The 16,350-nt window shown below is 39.5% G+C and overlaps 2 protein-coding genes across 5 annotated transcripts in view; both read right to left on the bottom strand.

The window, feature by feature from the left end:
• Positions 1–1,708: 1,708 nt before the first annotated feature.
• eif4e1c (eukaryotic translation initiation factor 4E family member 1c) lies at positions 1,709–5,893 on the bottom strand. The gene is made up of 7 exons (XM_026937057.3): positions 5,764–5,893; positions 4,668–4,759; positions 3,860–3,955; positions 3,709–3,772; positions 3,479–3,592; positions 3,216–3,355; positions 1,709–2,855 (listed from the first exon to the last, which is right to left on the bottom strand). The coding sequence occupies exons 1-7, from the start codon at positions 5,779–5,781 to the stop codon at positions 2,741–2,743; spliced, it is 639 nt and encodes a 212-aa protein (XP_026792858.1). The 5' UTR covers positions 5,782–5,893; the 3' UTR covers positions 1,709–2,740.
• Positions 5,894–13,666: 7,773 nt separating this feature from the next.
• tet1 (tet methylcytosine dioxygenase 1) overlaps positions 13,667–16,350 on the bottom strand; it is a 31,375-nt gene continuing 28,691 nt past the window's right edge. For all 4 annotated transcript variants that reach the window (XM_026935928.3, XM_026935913.3, XM_034302756.2 and 1 more), the window contains one exon: positions 13,667–16,116. In XM_026935928.3, coding sequence (XP_026791729.3) covers positions 15,170–16,116 — 947 coding nt within the window. In that variant the 3' untranslated portion in view covers positions 13,667–15,169. The remainder of the gene's footprint in view (positions 16,117–16,350) is intronic.

Genomic DNA, 16,350 nt, shown 5'->3' with positions numbered 1-16,350 from the left:
CCAAACAATTTGAAATTCACCATTCTACAGTGAGAAGGATTGTTTACAAATGATGAGCCTTCAAGACTCCAATCTTCCCAGGAGTGAGTGTCCCAGCACGTTCAGTCCAAGGTCAGACTGTTTAATGCTCAGAGATATAAAGAAAAACCCAAGAGCTACATCAGACCTCTGTCTAGTGTCGGACCTCTGTAAGCACATTAAATGTTTATATCCATGACACCACAATCAGAAGACTGAACAAGTATGGTTTTCAAAAAGCCCCTTCTCTCCCAAGAGTATATGGCAGCACGCCTTAAGATTTGCAAAATTGCATCTGAATGAACCACAAAAGTTCTGGAACAATATCCTTTGATCTGATGAGATCAAGTTGGAGAGGTCTGGTCATCATGTGCAGCACTATGTTTGTTTGACAAAAACCAAACACAGTGCATCACCACAAAACCCTCATACCAGCTGTCAAGCATGGTGGTGGAGGGGTTATCAGGACCTGGGAAACTTGGAGTCATTGAGACAATGAACTCCACTTTATACCAGAATATTCTTGAGACAAACAAGGCCATCTGTCCAGCAGCTTAATCTAGGCCCGAAATTGGCTCATGCAACAGGACCATGATCCCAAGCACTCCATCAAATCGACATCTGAATGGCTAAAAATGAAAATGAATGAATGGCAAAGGCAAAGTCCAGACCTCAACCTCATTGAGATGCTGTGCAGGATCTTAAGAGAACTGTCCATAAACAAATGCCCTCAAACATCAATGAACTGAAGAAATGCTGTAAAGAAAAGTGGGCCAAGACTGACCAACTACAGAAAATGTACTTATTTCAAGTTAGTGTTGCTAAAGGTGGTTCTACAGATTACTGAATTATAGTGTGTTCATTTTTCCCACCTGGTTTCTGAGTGTTGGTTTACTTTTTAGAAAAAAAACAACTACATATTGAAACCTGCTGTGTCTTTTTGTTGTCACCTGAGGTTATTCATTTGTTTATAGAAGTCGGTGAGGACCACTTAGTTGTTATTTAGGCCCTGATAAATAAAAACAGAGAACTGAGTGAGGGTGTACTTTCTTTTCCTTATGCCTCTATTAAAATGTAAGACCTGTGCCTACCCATATGATTTATTTTTCCAGTTGTGTATCCTTTACTTTAAGTTTGACCAGTATTTTAGTTTAAAAAAAAATTTCATGTTGGAGACCTCGGCCCATTATCTGAGATTCAGCCCAAAGGTTTCTGAACTTAAAAAAAAAAAAAAAAGTTCTGACAGTTGGATATATTTTGCCCAGAGTCTACAATTTTGAGCTTTAGTCTATAAACATGGCATTCAGGTTACATCATGGTTTACAGACTGTAAATTAGAAACTTGTGTTCAATAGACAGGTGTTTTTTTTTTTAATTTTCTTCTACCATCTTTATTTACACAGTTACATTTGTATACAAACAGATGGATGGCAAGGTAATTTTTGTCACGTAGTCAGAGGATAATAGGTGTGGTACACATTTAGGTCAGTGGCTAATTTCACAAGTATGACCAATGCATTAGAGCTTTAATTAGGAGGGAAAAAAAAAAAAAAAACAACAGGTTTTTTTACGAAACCAATATACCCATGACTCATGAAGCAACACAGTCAAAGTGAATTTACATTGCAATGTGTTTTGTTGTACCATATTTCATTAATACTGTTAGAGAGTAAAGAAAAAGCACAAATAATTCTGTTAATGCAAAGCATGTCAACTTTACTTTGGAAGAAGGTAATATACAATCCTGGAATTACAGATAGATACATTATGAGCAAAATAAATTCACAATAAGTATTGTCTTCATTTTAATTCACCCAAAAGTGGTGCAAATTAGACGTTTACAATGCTGATTGTAAGAGGAAAAGGTGAAAAGCACACCTAAAAGCATGGCTGTATATGTATTTACTATATAATTCACTGTAAAAATGTTCTATATTAAGTAGTAGTAGTCCACATTACTAACAACTTCAAAAAACAAAGGAAAGGAAATAATAATGGAAAACAGAATGGGTTTTTAAGTCATCCTCTCACTAAGTAGCTCAACGGCAATGCGTAGGTCATAAATATATGTGGGGCTAACACAAAAGATGAAAGTAGGTCCGCAAGCAAGACTCCACACTTCCAGCATAGCTGAAACAATAATTGGCCGCTCGTCCAAATCTCAAACCTGGAGAGCAACCGAAGCTCATTTATTACAAACCTTTATGATATTCTCTCTACAGGCGCCTCTGCAGTCATGTCTCATGCCAAACACCTCTAACCAAAGCATGTTAAAATAGTTGAGGCCCATAAAATGTGTGTGAATTAAGCTGTCGGCCCTTTTGTCCTTGTGTATTCATAGTTTTTTTTTCCCCCGTATGTTTTCATATCAAGAAGCATGAGAAAAAGAAAGGATAAAGGAAAGAACAGTGTCTTTTCAATCTAAGCCATAAACTTTTCAAGCTAGGCCACTTTTATTAATTAGCGTAATGTCTGAATTCTAAAATATCATCTAGCATGATTCGCATAGCTTCAGCTGATGCAGTTCCTCACATAGGTCAAAACCATTAGATATTCTTGGTTCATTTAGAATGGAATACTACAAATGCACATTTTCTTTCTTACTTTTCTTTTCTTTTTTTTTTTTTTTTTAAAAGGAAGGACACTACAGCAGTTGACAACTTAAACATAATAATGTGATGCAAATTTGTAATTTTATAAACCTACAACTTGAAAGTCTTCTTCAAACCGAATACATGTTCTTTGTCGTAGAGCCACTTTTGCTAGAGGTGTCATCGTGGGACTGGTATCCAATAATGTTTTTGACGGGGAGATTCAAGCGCTCTTTGTATTGTTGCCTTAATGAAAGGAAGAAAAAGAAGTATGCATAAATCATTGTACTTCACACATGCAGAGTTGATCTAATTGATTGGAAGGACCTCTAGGTGTGAGAAAGATTACAAATGCTACAGGAATGATCAACTATACAGTTCTATACACATAGAAACTCACTGGTCAGAGCTAAAATATTAAACAAAGTGTTATTCAGATCAGAGGTTTAGTTCCTTCTGAATGTGATTAGTCCCTAGAGAGCAAGGTTCATGCATACAGAAACTGAAAGCTAGAACGGCAGCTCATAGCCACTTCTACTGATTATACAACACTTCAGTCACAAGCTGTCGTTAGTTGATGTGCAACTACAAAATAATATAACTCACCCTATCGTCATAATAGCTTCCCTATTTTGGCAGTTGCCTGTCCAGATGGATATTTTATCCCCCTTTGGACGAACATTAACTACTGCTCCACAAACATCTTCACTGGCTTCGTCAAAAGACTCGCCAATTAAGCACAACAGCTGCAAAACATCAATAAAGCAACATTACAACAATGCACAAATAATTAAAATACAGGGCTTTCCCTTCAGAAGCAAAAAACGTCTGGGGGGGGGGGAAATAAGAAAAAAGGAAAAGCAACTTACTGTCTCCATCCAGTAGCGATCGAGGTCATTGTGTCGCTGCTGTTTGCCGAGCGTCATTAACCACCTCCCTCCAAGTTTATTCCTGTCATCCTCCCACATGGGCTTGATCCCATCCTGAGACACAGAGCACCCACAACATATACAGTGTGTGATCAGTGAATAAAGGACGCTGGTTGAGACACTTTACTGTCAAAATGGTCAACAGAAATAAAAATGTCTTTCTATCATACCTTAAATAAGCAGTAATCACAGCCAAATCCAAGCTTACTGGGTTGTTGTATGTGGTTATATAACCTGTAGGATTAAAACAGAACAATTTAGTGTTTCATCAAATCAGTACTGAAAAGACCAGCGGTAGTACTGCAACAGTCACAAACTTACGCCCAGAAATCTTCCACTGTGTCGAACTTGGAGATCAGTCGCAGGTTTTCTGTCCAGCTTTTGCTCTTATCATTTTTGAAATACCAGAGAGCCCATCTACAGAGAGGACACAGTGGAAACTTAACTAAGGGTTTAAATAAGGACTAAATACCTACATTAGACAAACACTCAAACTTATTAACACATGGTAGGATTACAGAATTGTTAAACAGATAACAATAGATGCACCTACTGGCAAAAGTAACATTATTCAGATAGTATACCTTATCCAAACAGAAAGGGGAATGAAGACATACATGTACAGGTTATAAATAAAAACAAGAATGGTCCAAAGTCCAATGACTAGTGATGATAAAGTTTAAAAATGCTACAGAGTGTATTGAATGTGACACTGAGAACAATCGAGGCTTCTCATTGGTGCAGAGAGAGCGGAAAGGTGAGCAGTGTGTAGCAACAAGACCGACGGCTCTGGAAACACACAGATCACCGTGTGTGGTCAGCATTTCCTACGGCACAATGACAGACTGTCACAGTATCTCTCTCTCACACACACACACACATAATCCAGCATGGCAGAAGAAAGCATAGCCAACCTGACTGAGAGACTGTGATGAATGTGATCACAGGAAATGAAAAGTCAGACCTGATGTCATGAGGCATTTTATCTTGCTCAGGTTGACCTGTAATATATAGAATAATCCCAAACCCCTAACTGGATGGATTTTAACCATAAATAAGGCCAGCAGGACTCAGTATGAATGTCAGTCAGTGTGCGGTAGATTGTTTTTGTTTAAAGAAACACTGTTACCTGTTTTGCAAAGGGTGTTTTATGTACTGTTCAGGACTGGCAGCAGCTGGTGTGGGACTATCATTCGAGCCCTCTTCACTTTCAGGTCCTCGCTGCATGAACAATAATAATAATAATAAGAAGAAGAATTCAAATGCATTCTGTAACATGAATTCATAATACTTATAACTTTAAGTTTAATTTATAGATAAATTATGGAACTTGACCTGGAAACCTTTAAATATAGAGCACAGCAAATGCAGTATAAGTGAATATTAGGGAATAACTAAACATGAACTCAGAGCTCCATGCAGAACAGCATTAGCCAGAAACAGGAAGTGGAAACAGAGATTGCAGTACCGTTATGCCACTGGGAAACAGTTAAGGCCATTCCTCCTGCTCGCCTAATACCGGAGATAATCCCTGTAAATACATTTAGAGAATGCAACACACCCTCTACTGGCGGAACAACAGTCCAGCTCATCACGAATCCAGCTCATCGTATGCTAGCCTGCTAGCTAACGCTACTTCATTCACAAGTACAGCAACACACTACAAATCCACGACGAAATATTTCTGCAAAGACATTTTAGCAGTCATAGCATTCCCGAGCCTAGGTTGATTAAATCTATGCTTCGATGTGAAGTGGTGCCGGTGTCAGCTCTGTGTTTCCCTGGAAAAGAGAGCTAGCAAAAGCTGCAGCCAACACACGTGTTCAACTGGCCAGAAATAACCGACAAGCCGGTAAAAACACACCAAGTGCGTCCATTCAAAAGCAACTAACACGACGACCTAGAGTGATGTAGAAATACCAGCTAAAAAGTCCACCATAAGCGCCGTTCTTTCTCTGACTGGCGACAAGAGACAAGGCAAATGCCCCCAACCAAGTTCATTTAGAAGATAATTAGCTAGCATTAGCTTAGCATCGGTGCTCATCCACCGCAAGTTGAGAAGCAGACCGCGCACCCCATCTTTCCACACAGATATCCGAGCCGCAGATCCGCACTGTCCTGATAATGAGAGCAAAAACAACCCAGAAACACGCAGAAACATCAGCTCTGGCGTTTTTTCAGAAACACAAGAACAGGCTAGCTAAGTGCACCCCTTTCTCTCTTACCGGCTCCGAAGTCGCCATCTTGCCTGTAAAATTCTTCTTGCTCTTCGTTACGTCACACAGCCAACCGGAAACTACGGCAACCCGCTGAAGTCACGCGGACTCCTACACCGCGTCACTGCTAATGAATGACTCAGTTCTGCAAGCCCACGCGTCAACACCCACCCAGTGGCACTGTACCCAGCCTCAGCCACACTACTGCTCTCAGCACAGTGTTCATCTCTGTCTGATCAGCAACTTACTATTGTGACCTTCTACTATGTTATTCCATAAATCCCCATCTTTTTTAAATTTATTTTTAATTTTCATTTTTATTAAATATCTCCACTGTTTTCATTTAACTCTGAAAATTCTGAACCCTGAAGGCAAGGGCTCCTGAACTAAGGGTCCTAAGCTTGATTTACAAATGTTGGCCTCACAGTCTTCGACAGAGAAAAGTCAAAAACTGATTTTGTGTGCTAATATTCTGAAATGTTACCAGGAGTCATACAGGCCACATTTAAATGAATAGAGTACATGATATGCTATATCTCGGGTGCCTGGCTAGCTCAGTTGGTAGAGCAGGGGCCTCTTGATCTTAGGATTGTGGGTTTGTGCCCCACGCTGGGTGCTGACCCCAGCCACTAGAAGTGCCCAGGCTAGTACATTCACAGTGCCAGTCCCAAGCCTGGATAAATGGGGAGGGTTCTGTCAGAAAGGGCATCTGGTATAAAAATCTGTGCTGAATCAGTATGTAGACAATGGAAAGTGATGTGCTGTGGCAACCCCTAACAGGAGCAGCTGAAAGAAGAACAACCTCATCATATGATATATTTTAGTTTTTTCACTATCTTGATATGCTTCACTAGCAGAAGTCAGCAATGGACAAACTTCCCCATCCATCTACCGCCACTAAACAGTGTTGATTCTTAAATCACATGCTTATGTACTAGTCTAGACTGTTATTGAAGACTAACACTAAGCGGTTTTCCTAGATTAATAAATTCCTTTGAATGTAAGGTCAGAGTTTTAGGTTTGAGACACAGCTCATCACACAAAGCTTATCACTGTGCATGAAACTGATAAACATTTTAGCTTGTTCAGCTTGGAAACCTGACGGACAGGGATGCTTTAGCACTGACGTGACATTTTGTGAATAAGATATGCAAGAAGTGTGTGAACAATGCTGCTTGTGCTGTCACTGCTTTGCATACACACAAAACCATGTGCCAACTATAAACTGGGCTCCTTTGCTTCGCGGCCGGCCATATCACACCACCCTGGCGAGGATTATTTTACTGTAACAGCACAACAATTACCACTAGACTGGTAAGTAAATGTAGGTTGGTCAGGGTTTGGGCTCACAAAAAATTCATAACGTCCATTTGGAGTCATTTGCCCAAAAGGTTTGGGAACCCCTGCCTTAAGGGTTCCTCAGTTGTCCCATTCAGTGTAGAACCATAAAACAGCGTAGAACCCTAAAAGTGTTTCCCTATCAGAAAGGGTTCAAAGTGAAACCTTTTTAGGAAGACAAATAAGCCCCATTTAACCAACGAAACCCTTACAGAAACATTCAAGAGGGCATTTTTTTTTAGCATACACCCTCCTGAAAAAAAAAAACAGCTTGTTGTAACCAGCTATCAAAACATAGGCCGAGCTGTCATGCTGGTAGACCAACATTGCCAGCTGGGAAGTAATTTTCCAACTTCCTTATTAATTGTCTGAACGGAACAATAAATGTTTGAGATTTTCTCATTGCGTTACTATAATTCAGAAACTGTTTCCCTTCTACTAGCACCACCAGCTGGCAAAGTTGATCTACCAGTGTGACCGGCTCAGCCTGCGTTTTAGCAGATGGCAGCTGGACATAATGTGCTGGATTTTTCAGTAGGGCATTTACTTGTTCTTTATTTGTTGTTTGCTGGATCTAAAAAATTTGTAGAATATTTGAGTATAAAGGCCACCTGCATACAATATACAGAACACTGGTTCAGCAGAGCAGCGCCAGGGAGTTTGTGATTTGTTTTTTATTTAGTTAAAGTGTTGGAAATCCACTTCATGAAAATCCATTTTGAAGTTATTATTTTTAGTAGTGAGTTCTTATCATTAATCTTCTTGGCTGGTCATTTGAATTGAATGGGTTTCAATTCAAACTTCAATAACTCAAAAACAAGTAGGCCTATAAAAACGTCAACTTGGATATAGTGTTCTGTAAGTGAAAAGTTCAGGGATAAAAAGCTGTTTGGCTGCAGCAAGCAGCTAGAATATTATTGTACACATTTAAATAATAAGATTAATACTTGTTCATAAAACAAATCTGTGAAATTTATTTTTTAGTTAAAGGGGTCCCTATCTGCAAAAAAGTTTGAGAACCGCTGTGATAGAAAACAATACATACTGCCCATGTGCCACAGAAACCTCATCTCACATATCAAATATCAAAATATTAAACCTAATCTATACATCTTCTGTAGTGCTTATCCCACACAGGATCACGGGGGAACTGGATACTATCCCAGAAAACTTGGGGCACAAGGCAGGGGACACCCTATGCAGGGTGCCAACCCATCACAGAGCACAATCACACACTACAGACAATTTGGAAATGCTTATCAGCTTACAACTCATGTCTTTGGACTGGGGAGGAAACCCCCAAAGCACAGGGAGAACATGCAAACTCCACACACACACACACACACAAAGCGAAGGTGGAATTCAATCCTCCAACCATGGAGGAGCAAGGCAACAGTGCTAACCACTAAGCCACCGTGCCCCCATTAAACCTAACCAAATATCAAATATAACTTTGCTCAGTGTCAGTGTTTGTTACATTTATCTTAAATAATTCTATTGGCTTTTTGTAATTTCAGATTTCCTTAGGGTAGATTTTTTCCCCAGTGGTACTCTAGTCGGAATGCCAAGCCAGTTCAGTGCAGTTACACACGCTCTACACAGGAGCAATAAACTGGTTGGAAATCTTACTAGTATGTTCACATGCAAAGTTTAGGAAGATAGTTGAGCAGCCAAGCTGATACTACCCTATTTAATACAGTCCCCAATGGGAATTGCCTGTTGGTTCCAATTAACTATATTAAAATCAGTAGTTACTGATTGGAAAATTAGGCCAATTCTTATTGGGAAGTGTTTATTTTAAGCAGGGCATGTACCCAGAGCAGAACACCACCAGAGATAAGCTACACTTTTGATTATGTGGTTTTGAGCTCCTTTGGCATGCCATTGTACTTTATTAGAAACATTATACTAATACTGGGTAGGGCCTCACTTTGCTCTCAAAACAGCCTCAATTCTTCATGGCATGGATTCCACATTCCACATTGGAAACATTCCTTTGAGATTCTGGTCCATGTTGATATGATTACATCACACAATTACTGCAGAATTTTCAGGTATACTTTCATGCTGTGAATCTCCTGTTCTACCACATCCCAAAGGTGTTCTACTGGATTCAGATCCGGTGACTGGGAAAGCCACTGAAGAACACTGATATCATTGTCATGTTCGTGAAACCGGTTTGAGAAGACTTTTGCTTTGTGACATGGTGCATTATCATGCTGGAAGTAGCCATTAGAAAAAATTGTGGTCATGAAAGGATGCACATTGTCAGCTACAATACTCAAATAGGCTGTGGCAATAAAGCGATGACTGACTGGTATTAATGGGCCTAAAGTGTGCCAAGAAAACATTCCCCACACCATTACACCACCTCCACCAGCCTGGACTGTTGAGGCAGGTTGGATCCATGGATTCAAGCTGTTGGCACCAAATTCTGACCTTACCATCTGTGTGCCTCAGCAGAAATGGAGATTCATCAGACCAGGCTATATTTTTGCAGTCTTTAACTGTTTTTTCCTGTTTTGGTGAGCCTGAACTTTCTGTTCTTGGCTGACAGAAGTTAAACCCGACATGGTCTTCTGCTGTTGTAGCCCATCCACCTCAAGGTTCAATGTGCTGTGCATTCTGAGATGCTTTTCTGCTCACCACAATTGTACAGAGTGCTTATCTGTAGCCATTCTATCAGCTCGAACCAGTCTGGCCATTCTCCTGTGGCCTCTCTCATCAATGAGGGATTTCTGTCCACAGAACTGCCGCTCACTGGATGTTTTTTCTTTAATGCACCATTCTGAGTAAACTCTAGAGACGGTTGTGCACGAAAATCCCAGAAGATCAGCCGATATAGAAATACTCAAACCAGTCCTTCTGGCACCAACAATCATGCCGGAGTCAAAATCACTGAGATCACATTTTTCTCCATTCTGATGGTTGATGTGAACATTACCTGAAGCTGCTTGCCCATATCTGCATGATTTTATGCATTGCATTGCTGCCACACTATTGGCAGCAGGTGTTCCTAATAAAGTGCTCCATGTGTGTATATGGAAAATCAGCTGGGACCTGTTTATCACCAAACATTTGGCATCTACAAACTTTATTCTGTGCCAGCTGAAACTTCTGTCAGAACATCAGTGGTTGCTGAATTTATTTTAAATGTGAATCTGTTTTTTAATCTAAATGCTCTATAATGTTATTTCTCAACTCCTTCCAGGGTGTGTTATTTATGTGGCAAGCTGTTGTTTTTAAAAAATAAATGGATGTCTTTGCTTTGTTTAAAAAAACGAATTAAAATTTAAAATATTTTAATTAAATGTCGATGTCACTTAACTGGAGCCAAGTCAAGATTTTTCATACTTGGCTCGTTAAACAAGTCTGCAGCCACTTGCTCTGACATGGAAAATTATAAAAACATGATAAATGTGTTTATTAAATAAATAAACTGCAGCCCTGCATTATGTAGGATGTGTTTATTGTAGGCTACTCTAAAAAATTCACAAGCAGTATAAATTTGGCTTGAATCTTGTTCCATTAACTGGGTTCTGTCTCATGATGCTATCTTTGAGTTTGCTTTTTTTGACTCATGGTGGTGAATCACTTTTTACTGGGTTATATTGCCATGGTAACTTGCTGTATGGCCAACATGCTCCAGGGTACTTTTACCTATTCAACAGGATAGCACAGCCTAAGTAACATGTAAACTAGTATTAATAACGATTCAACAAATGCTTTTCAGAGGTTGTTTCCAAGAGTGATTGGTGCTGTGGATTGCACACACATTCCAGTCAACACAGCTCTGAGACACCTTTGGCGTTTAGGCACCTTTTAGCTACCTGTCTACTAATTAGCCAAATCTGTTCAATACACACTCACTCTCTACTTTATTCGGAATGCCAGTACACCTGCTCATTCATGCAATTATGCAAACCAATCATGTGGCAGTAGTGCAATACATAAAATCATGCAGATACAATTCTTTTAAACTTCAGAATGGGGAAAAATGTGATCTCGGTGACTTTGACTATAGCATGGTTATTGGTGCCAGATCGGCTGGTTTGAGTACTTCGTAAACTGCTGATCTCCTGGGATTTTCACAGAATACAGTCCAAAAAAAAAAAAAACATCCATGGAGCAGCAGTTCTGTGAGCAGAAACACACTGTTGATGAAAGAGGTCAAAAGAGACTAGTTCAGGCTGACAGGAAGGCTATGGTAACTCAAATAACCACTCTTTATGACTGTGGTGAGCAGAAAAGCATCTCAGAATGCACAACACATTGATCCTTGAGGTGGATGGATTACAATAGCAGAATAGCACATTGAGTTTCACTCCCATCAGCCAAGAACAGAAAGCCGAGGCTACAGCAGGCAAAGGCTCATTGAAACTGGACATTCGAAAGATTAGAAAAAGAACAGGCGACAGGGGTAAAGAGTGAATTATTTGAATTAATGAACACTTCCTCTCAGCCATTCTCCTCTGACCTCCCTCATCAACAAGACATTTTCAAGCCGCAGAACTGCTATCCACTGGAAGTGTTTTATTTTTCATCAAATTCCATGTAAACTCTAGAGACTGTTGTGTATGTGAAAATATGTAAAGATTCTGAAATACTCAGACCAGCCCATCTGGCAATGACAAACATGCCATGCTCACTGAGATCACATTTTTCCCATTCTGATGTTTCATGTGAACAGTAATTGAAGATCTTGACCTGTGTGTGTGTATGAATTTTATGCATTGCACTGCTGCAACATTGATTGGATAATTGCATGAATGAGTAGAGGTATTAGATACACAGTTTCTTCATGTGTCAGACTTGTTCTGCACATGAGGGAGATTAGATCATGATGTCGTCAATGTACGCTATGATGATCTTTCCCAACATGCCCCAGGGGACATTGTTTACAGGCCTGAAGGATGGAAGAGACAGTGACCAGTCCATATGTTATTAGGAGGTATTCATAATGTCAAGAAGTGGTGCTGAATGCTCTGTTCCACTTCTCCCCCTGTAGTCAATACATGGCTGAAGACCTACCTCCTTCTTTTGCACAAAGAACAATCTAGCCAGTGCTGCTGAAGTAGGTGCACAAATATATCCCTGTTTGAGAACATCACTGATGGACTCCTCCATGGTTTCATTTCTTTCGGCAGACAAGGGATATACCCAGGGGAAATGTGGGGTAGCGTCAGATAACAGGTCTATGGCACAATCATATAGTCAGGGTGGAGGAAGCTTACAGGCTTTTTTACTGACTATTTCAGTATATTCAGAATAACATGAGGCTTGTTCTGTGTCAGGGCTTTAGTTATTGATTGCATAATTGTTGATGGGGGGAGGGGCGCTGATTCAGGGTCATGGGACCGCTCACGTGACTGATCTTGTAGTTTGTTTCTAAGCTGAGGATTCTAGGAAATGGAGTTCATGCTAATAAGCGGAGTGGGTGGAGCAGACATTACAGTAACAAAATGTCCTTCAACTATGACATGAGTTAATTGTGATTATATTTAATAAGGGTTTTTTTTTTAAAGTAGAAACATGACTATCCTGCTTGGTGAGATGCCCTTCGTGTATCACAAAATGTTTTTTCATCCCATTTATCTGAATTGCAATGTAAATAGTCACACATGTGGCTTTCTGTACAAAGAAAAATTGATAAAACTGAAAACATTAACTATTGCTCTCTCTTTTTTAACTGGTGTAATGTAACCTACATTTGCAAAATGGAACATAGACCCTTAAATCTCACCTGAATACCACTGGAGTCTTACACTTCTATCCTCACCCTATTCAAAATATGATCATTCCAATTCTCTATCCTTCGAACAGATTTAGTGCTGTCTCTCTTTTCACTATTTATTGTTTGCTGTAATGATAAAAATCTCACTACCCAGTGCCGCCACCGAATAATTTCCTCTCAGGGTTTCTTCCTCATGTTGTCTTTGTCACCACTTTCACATCTGCCATGCTCATTAGAAATCCAGATGTAATTCCTCATTTCTGTGAAGCAGCGTTATGAAAAAGTCTACTGTTAAAAGTGCCATAAAAATAAAATTGAACGGAATATATTTTATGATGCAATAACATTTGCCTGTTACATATTTAGTCTCAAAGCTTTCTTAAAAATGCTGCAAAACCACTGCAGTGACTATTTCACACCGATCAATCTGCACACTCAAATTAATTTCAATCTGCACACTCAGTTTCTCCAAAAGGATTCAGTCATATGCACATTTCATAAAGTTAATTTTATGTTACTTTAATATATGACTTAACTGTTGGCTGCTTATTTTGGCAGCAAGCTGCAATATAGGCTTTAAAGAGACAGCAAATTACTATACCATAAATGTTGACTATGATGAATGAGACACTTTGATGCTGTGTAAACACCAAGTTGTCTTCATTTATTTATGAAAATTAGCATTTCGCTATGTTGTAGAAGATAGCTCTGCACTCAGTGCTTGACACTCCGTGTTTTTCACAAATGCAACAATTTCCTTGTTCAGCAAAAGTAGCTTTAATTGGAAATGTACACTAGAATGAATATAGCCATGCCACTTTGTGTCTTCAGAAGGTCCTATTGTTTTGTTTTTTTTTTTTAAGAACTTTCTCTGCCTTGCTGTCAGGAAAAAACTATAAAAGGTGACTTTACACAGCTGGCATGAAGAAATGTTTTTTTCTAGACACAAATGCTTTCAATATAAAAGTTCTGGGAGTACATCATAATATACTACATTTACACAGTAAACTTTAAGCACCTTAAGGAAAAAGACTGGAAAAACTGAGGATTTCCTAAATTGCAATAACAAATGTCTAATATAAAACTTAGCATTTCTACAGTGAGCATAGTTGTGAACGACTGTACTCCATTTCAGGCAATGGAGTAGCAGGCTAACAAATATATGTTGGTTTAAAAAAAAATAATATTCAGACATTTACAAAGAATGCAAATTGTAAAACATGGCATGATTTATTTCAAATAAAAAACACCATAAATCAATAAAAAAAAATAAAATGATCTACTATCAGTTGGATGTATAGTCTTCAAAAAAGCACCATGGAAAAACATACAGTAAAACTATTGATGCATTTTAGCACACATATGTGACAAAATATTATGTCAGATTATATAAAATGCTGTTTTTCAAGTCTTGTTTCAACCTCTGTTGGAGTTGAAAAAACCTAAACAATTGGGAAACTAGTAATATTGTATTTTATGCAAATTCCAGTAATAAAATGGTTTAGATTCCACACACTATCAAAATGCAGCATATAACCTTCCATGATTATTGCTTTCATAAGCATGGTTTCAAAAAAAATCCTGAATGGGTTCCAAACCAACTTGCAAAGCATATATACAGATACTGGATGAAGGAGGTCGCTTATAAACAAAAACTGTGCATACAGGACATTTCAAAAGTCAAGTTGTTTCAAAGTGCTTTTTTTTTTTTTTTCAAACAACGCAATGTGTAATGGGAATAATTCAGTATCTATGTACCTTCATTACATGATAAAAACCAATGCTACATGTTCAAATCTATCCAACAACCAACTGTGTCACAATACTTTAAAATAGTAATGTATGTGGTTATTCAAAGTTACTGCTACAATGGCACCATAAAACAGCAACTATTGAATTTTTGACAAGAGCACCCAAGCTGAGGCAAAAACAATAGAATTCACATTTTACAATGTCAATTCTGAGTGTTTACTACACACATCATTTTCAGGTTGACACAGTAATATTGCAGTAAACAGGCTTGGACCAGAAATTAAATACAAACTGTTGCAAAAAACATTCAGAATAAATAGTCACATCTTCTATGCACTAATTCCATCTCTTTGTATAAAACCAGCTTTTAAAACATCTGTTGTGAGCACCATCTCTTTAAAAAAAAAAGAAAGAAAGAAAAAAAAAAATGTAGACACCAAATCTCACAGTTAAAAACTGACAAATGCAGTCAGCATCATTTGAAAAGCTGAGATGTAGAGCAAAATTAAAAAAAAAACAAAAACAAGCATGTGTTAAAAACAGAGAGATCTGACTGAGGTAAGGCATTAGCTAAAAGTGGCATGGCCACGGTCACGTCCAGCGGTTATAAGGCCCAGTGACGTAAGTAAGAGCATATGGGGATGATGTGGTGACGTTGTCCCGAGTAGCTGTTAGTGATTGGCGAGTAGGGATCTTTAGCTCCTCCCTCCCATCCTTCCACACATCTTCCTCTTCACTTTCTGAAACTGCCCTTGACCTTCCCACATTTGCAGCCTCAGATCCCAGCCTCTCAGCCTCCTCCTCTCTCTCCCTGGCCTTTTCAGCCATCTTGGCCTCCCACTGGAGCAAGCCATGGCTTGGTGCATTGAGACTCTTGTGCTGATAGAAGACGAGAGAGACGCGGGTGGGGTGGCCGCGGTTAGGCCGCAGGATGGGAGTGGTGGCGTGAAGCTCATGCCGAGCACACTCAATGAGGATGGAGCCATGAGATGGTGCCACTGCGACCCCACCGATATCCCCATCCAGGAAGTTGTGCTCGCTGTCTGACCACACCTCCTCAGCTTTAACCTCTTCAGGGGTCAGGGGTCGCAAGGTTGTGGGTGGTCCATGGTGGTAGTTGTTATCCAGGCTCGGTTGTGCTTGGTTCAGTCGGCTGTGGAGACCCTCGGCCTGGGCTGGAGAGAACAGTCTCGGAGAAGCTCCACCCTGGAAGCAGTGCACCTCCTTGGGTTCTGTCTTTACTCCAAAATGGTAGTCACTAAAACCTTGGGACTTGGTTTCTAAGGAGCTATCCTGCTGGTTTCTGAAGGGCTTCTGTTCTGTGAACTGGGGAGGGGCAGGCAGGTTGCAGTGAGAGTAGGGAGAAAGTGCTGCAGTGTGTTCACTAGGGCCCACTTGCGAAGTACAGTTCGTGTTGCTGTAAGGGCTGGATGAATCTATTAAACTTAAAAAGCGTGTCTCCATGTCTGGAGTCACTCGCATAGGTGGACAGTAATTCTGTGCCTCCATTTTAAAACAAGGCGAAGTGCTTTTAAAACCTATGAAGAAAAATATAGCTAATCAATAAGAATGTAAACAGAGAAAAAGTTATACTTATAATAAGGCAGCCAAATATTAGATTAAGGATATTCCATTCTACAAATGTCTGGGGGTTCATTTCTAAGAACACCGGTGCCAACAAGAAAATAAGAAAATCCTAGCAGGCAGAGAAAAAAGTTTTTCCACAAAAATACTAGCATATTTGGGTGGATGTCACCACTTGATGCTAACTG

The sequence above is a fragment of the Pangasianodon hypophthalmus genome, chromosome 3 (assembly GCF_027358585.1).
Source record: "Pangasianodon hypophthalmus isolate fPanHyp1 chromosome 3, fPanHyp1.pri, whole genome shotgun sequence".
Classification (NCBI taxonomy): Eukaryota; Metazoa; Chordata; class Actinopteri; order Siluriformes; family Pangasiidae; genus Pangasianodon; species Pangasianodon hypophthalmus.
The sequence above is the reverse complement of the archived record's forward strand: the minus strand, read 5'-3'. Positions and strand labels throughout refer to the sequence as shown.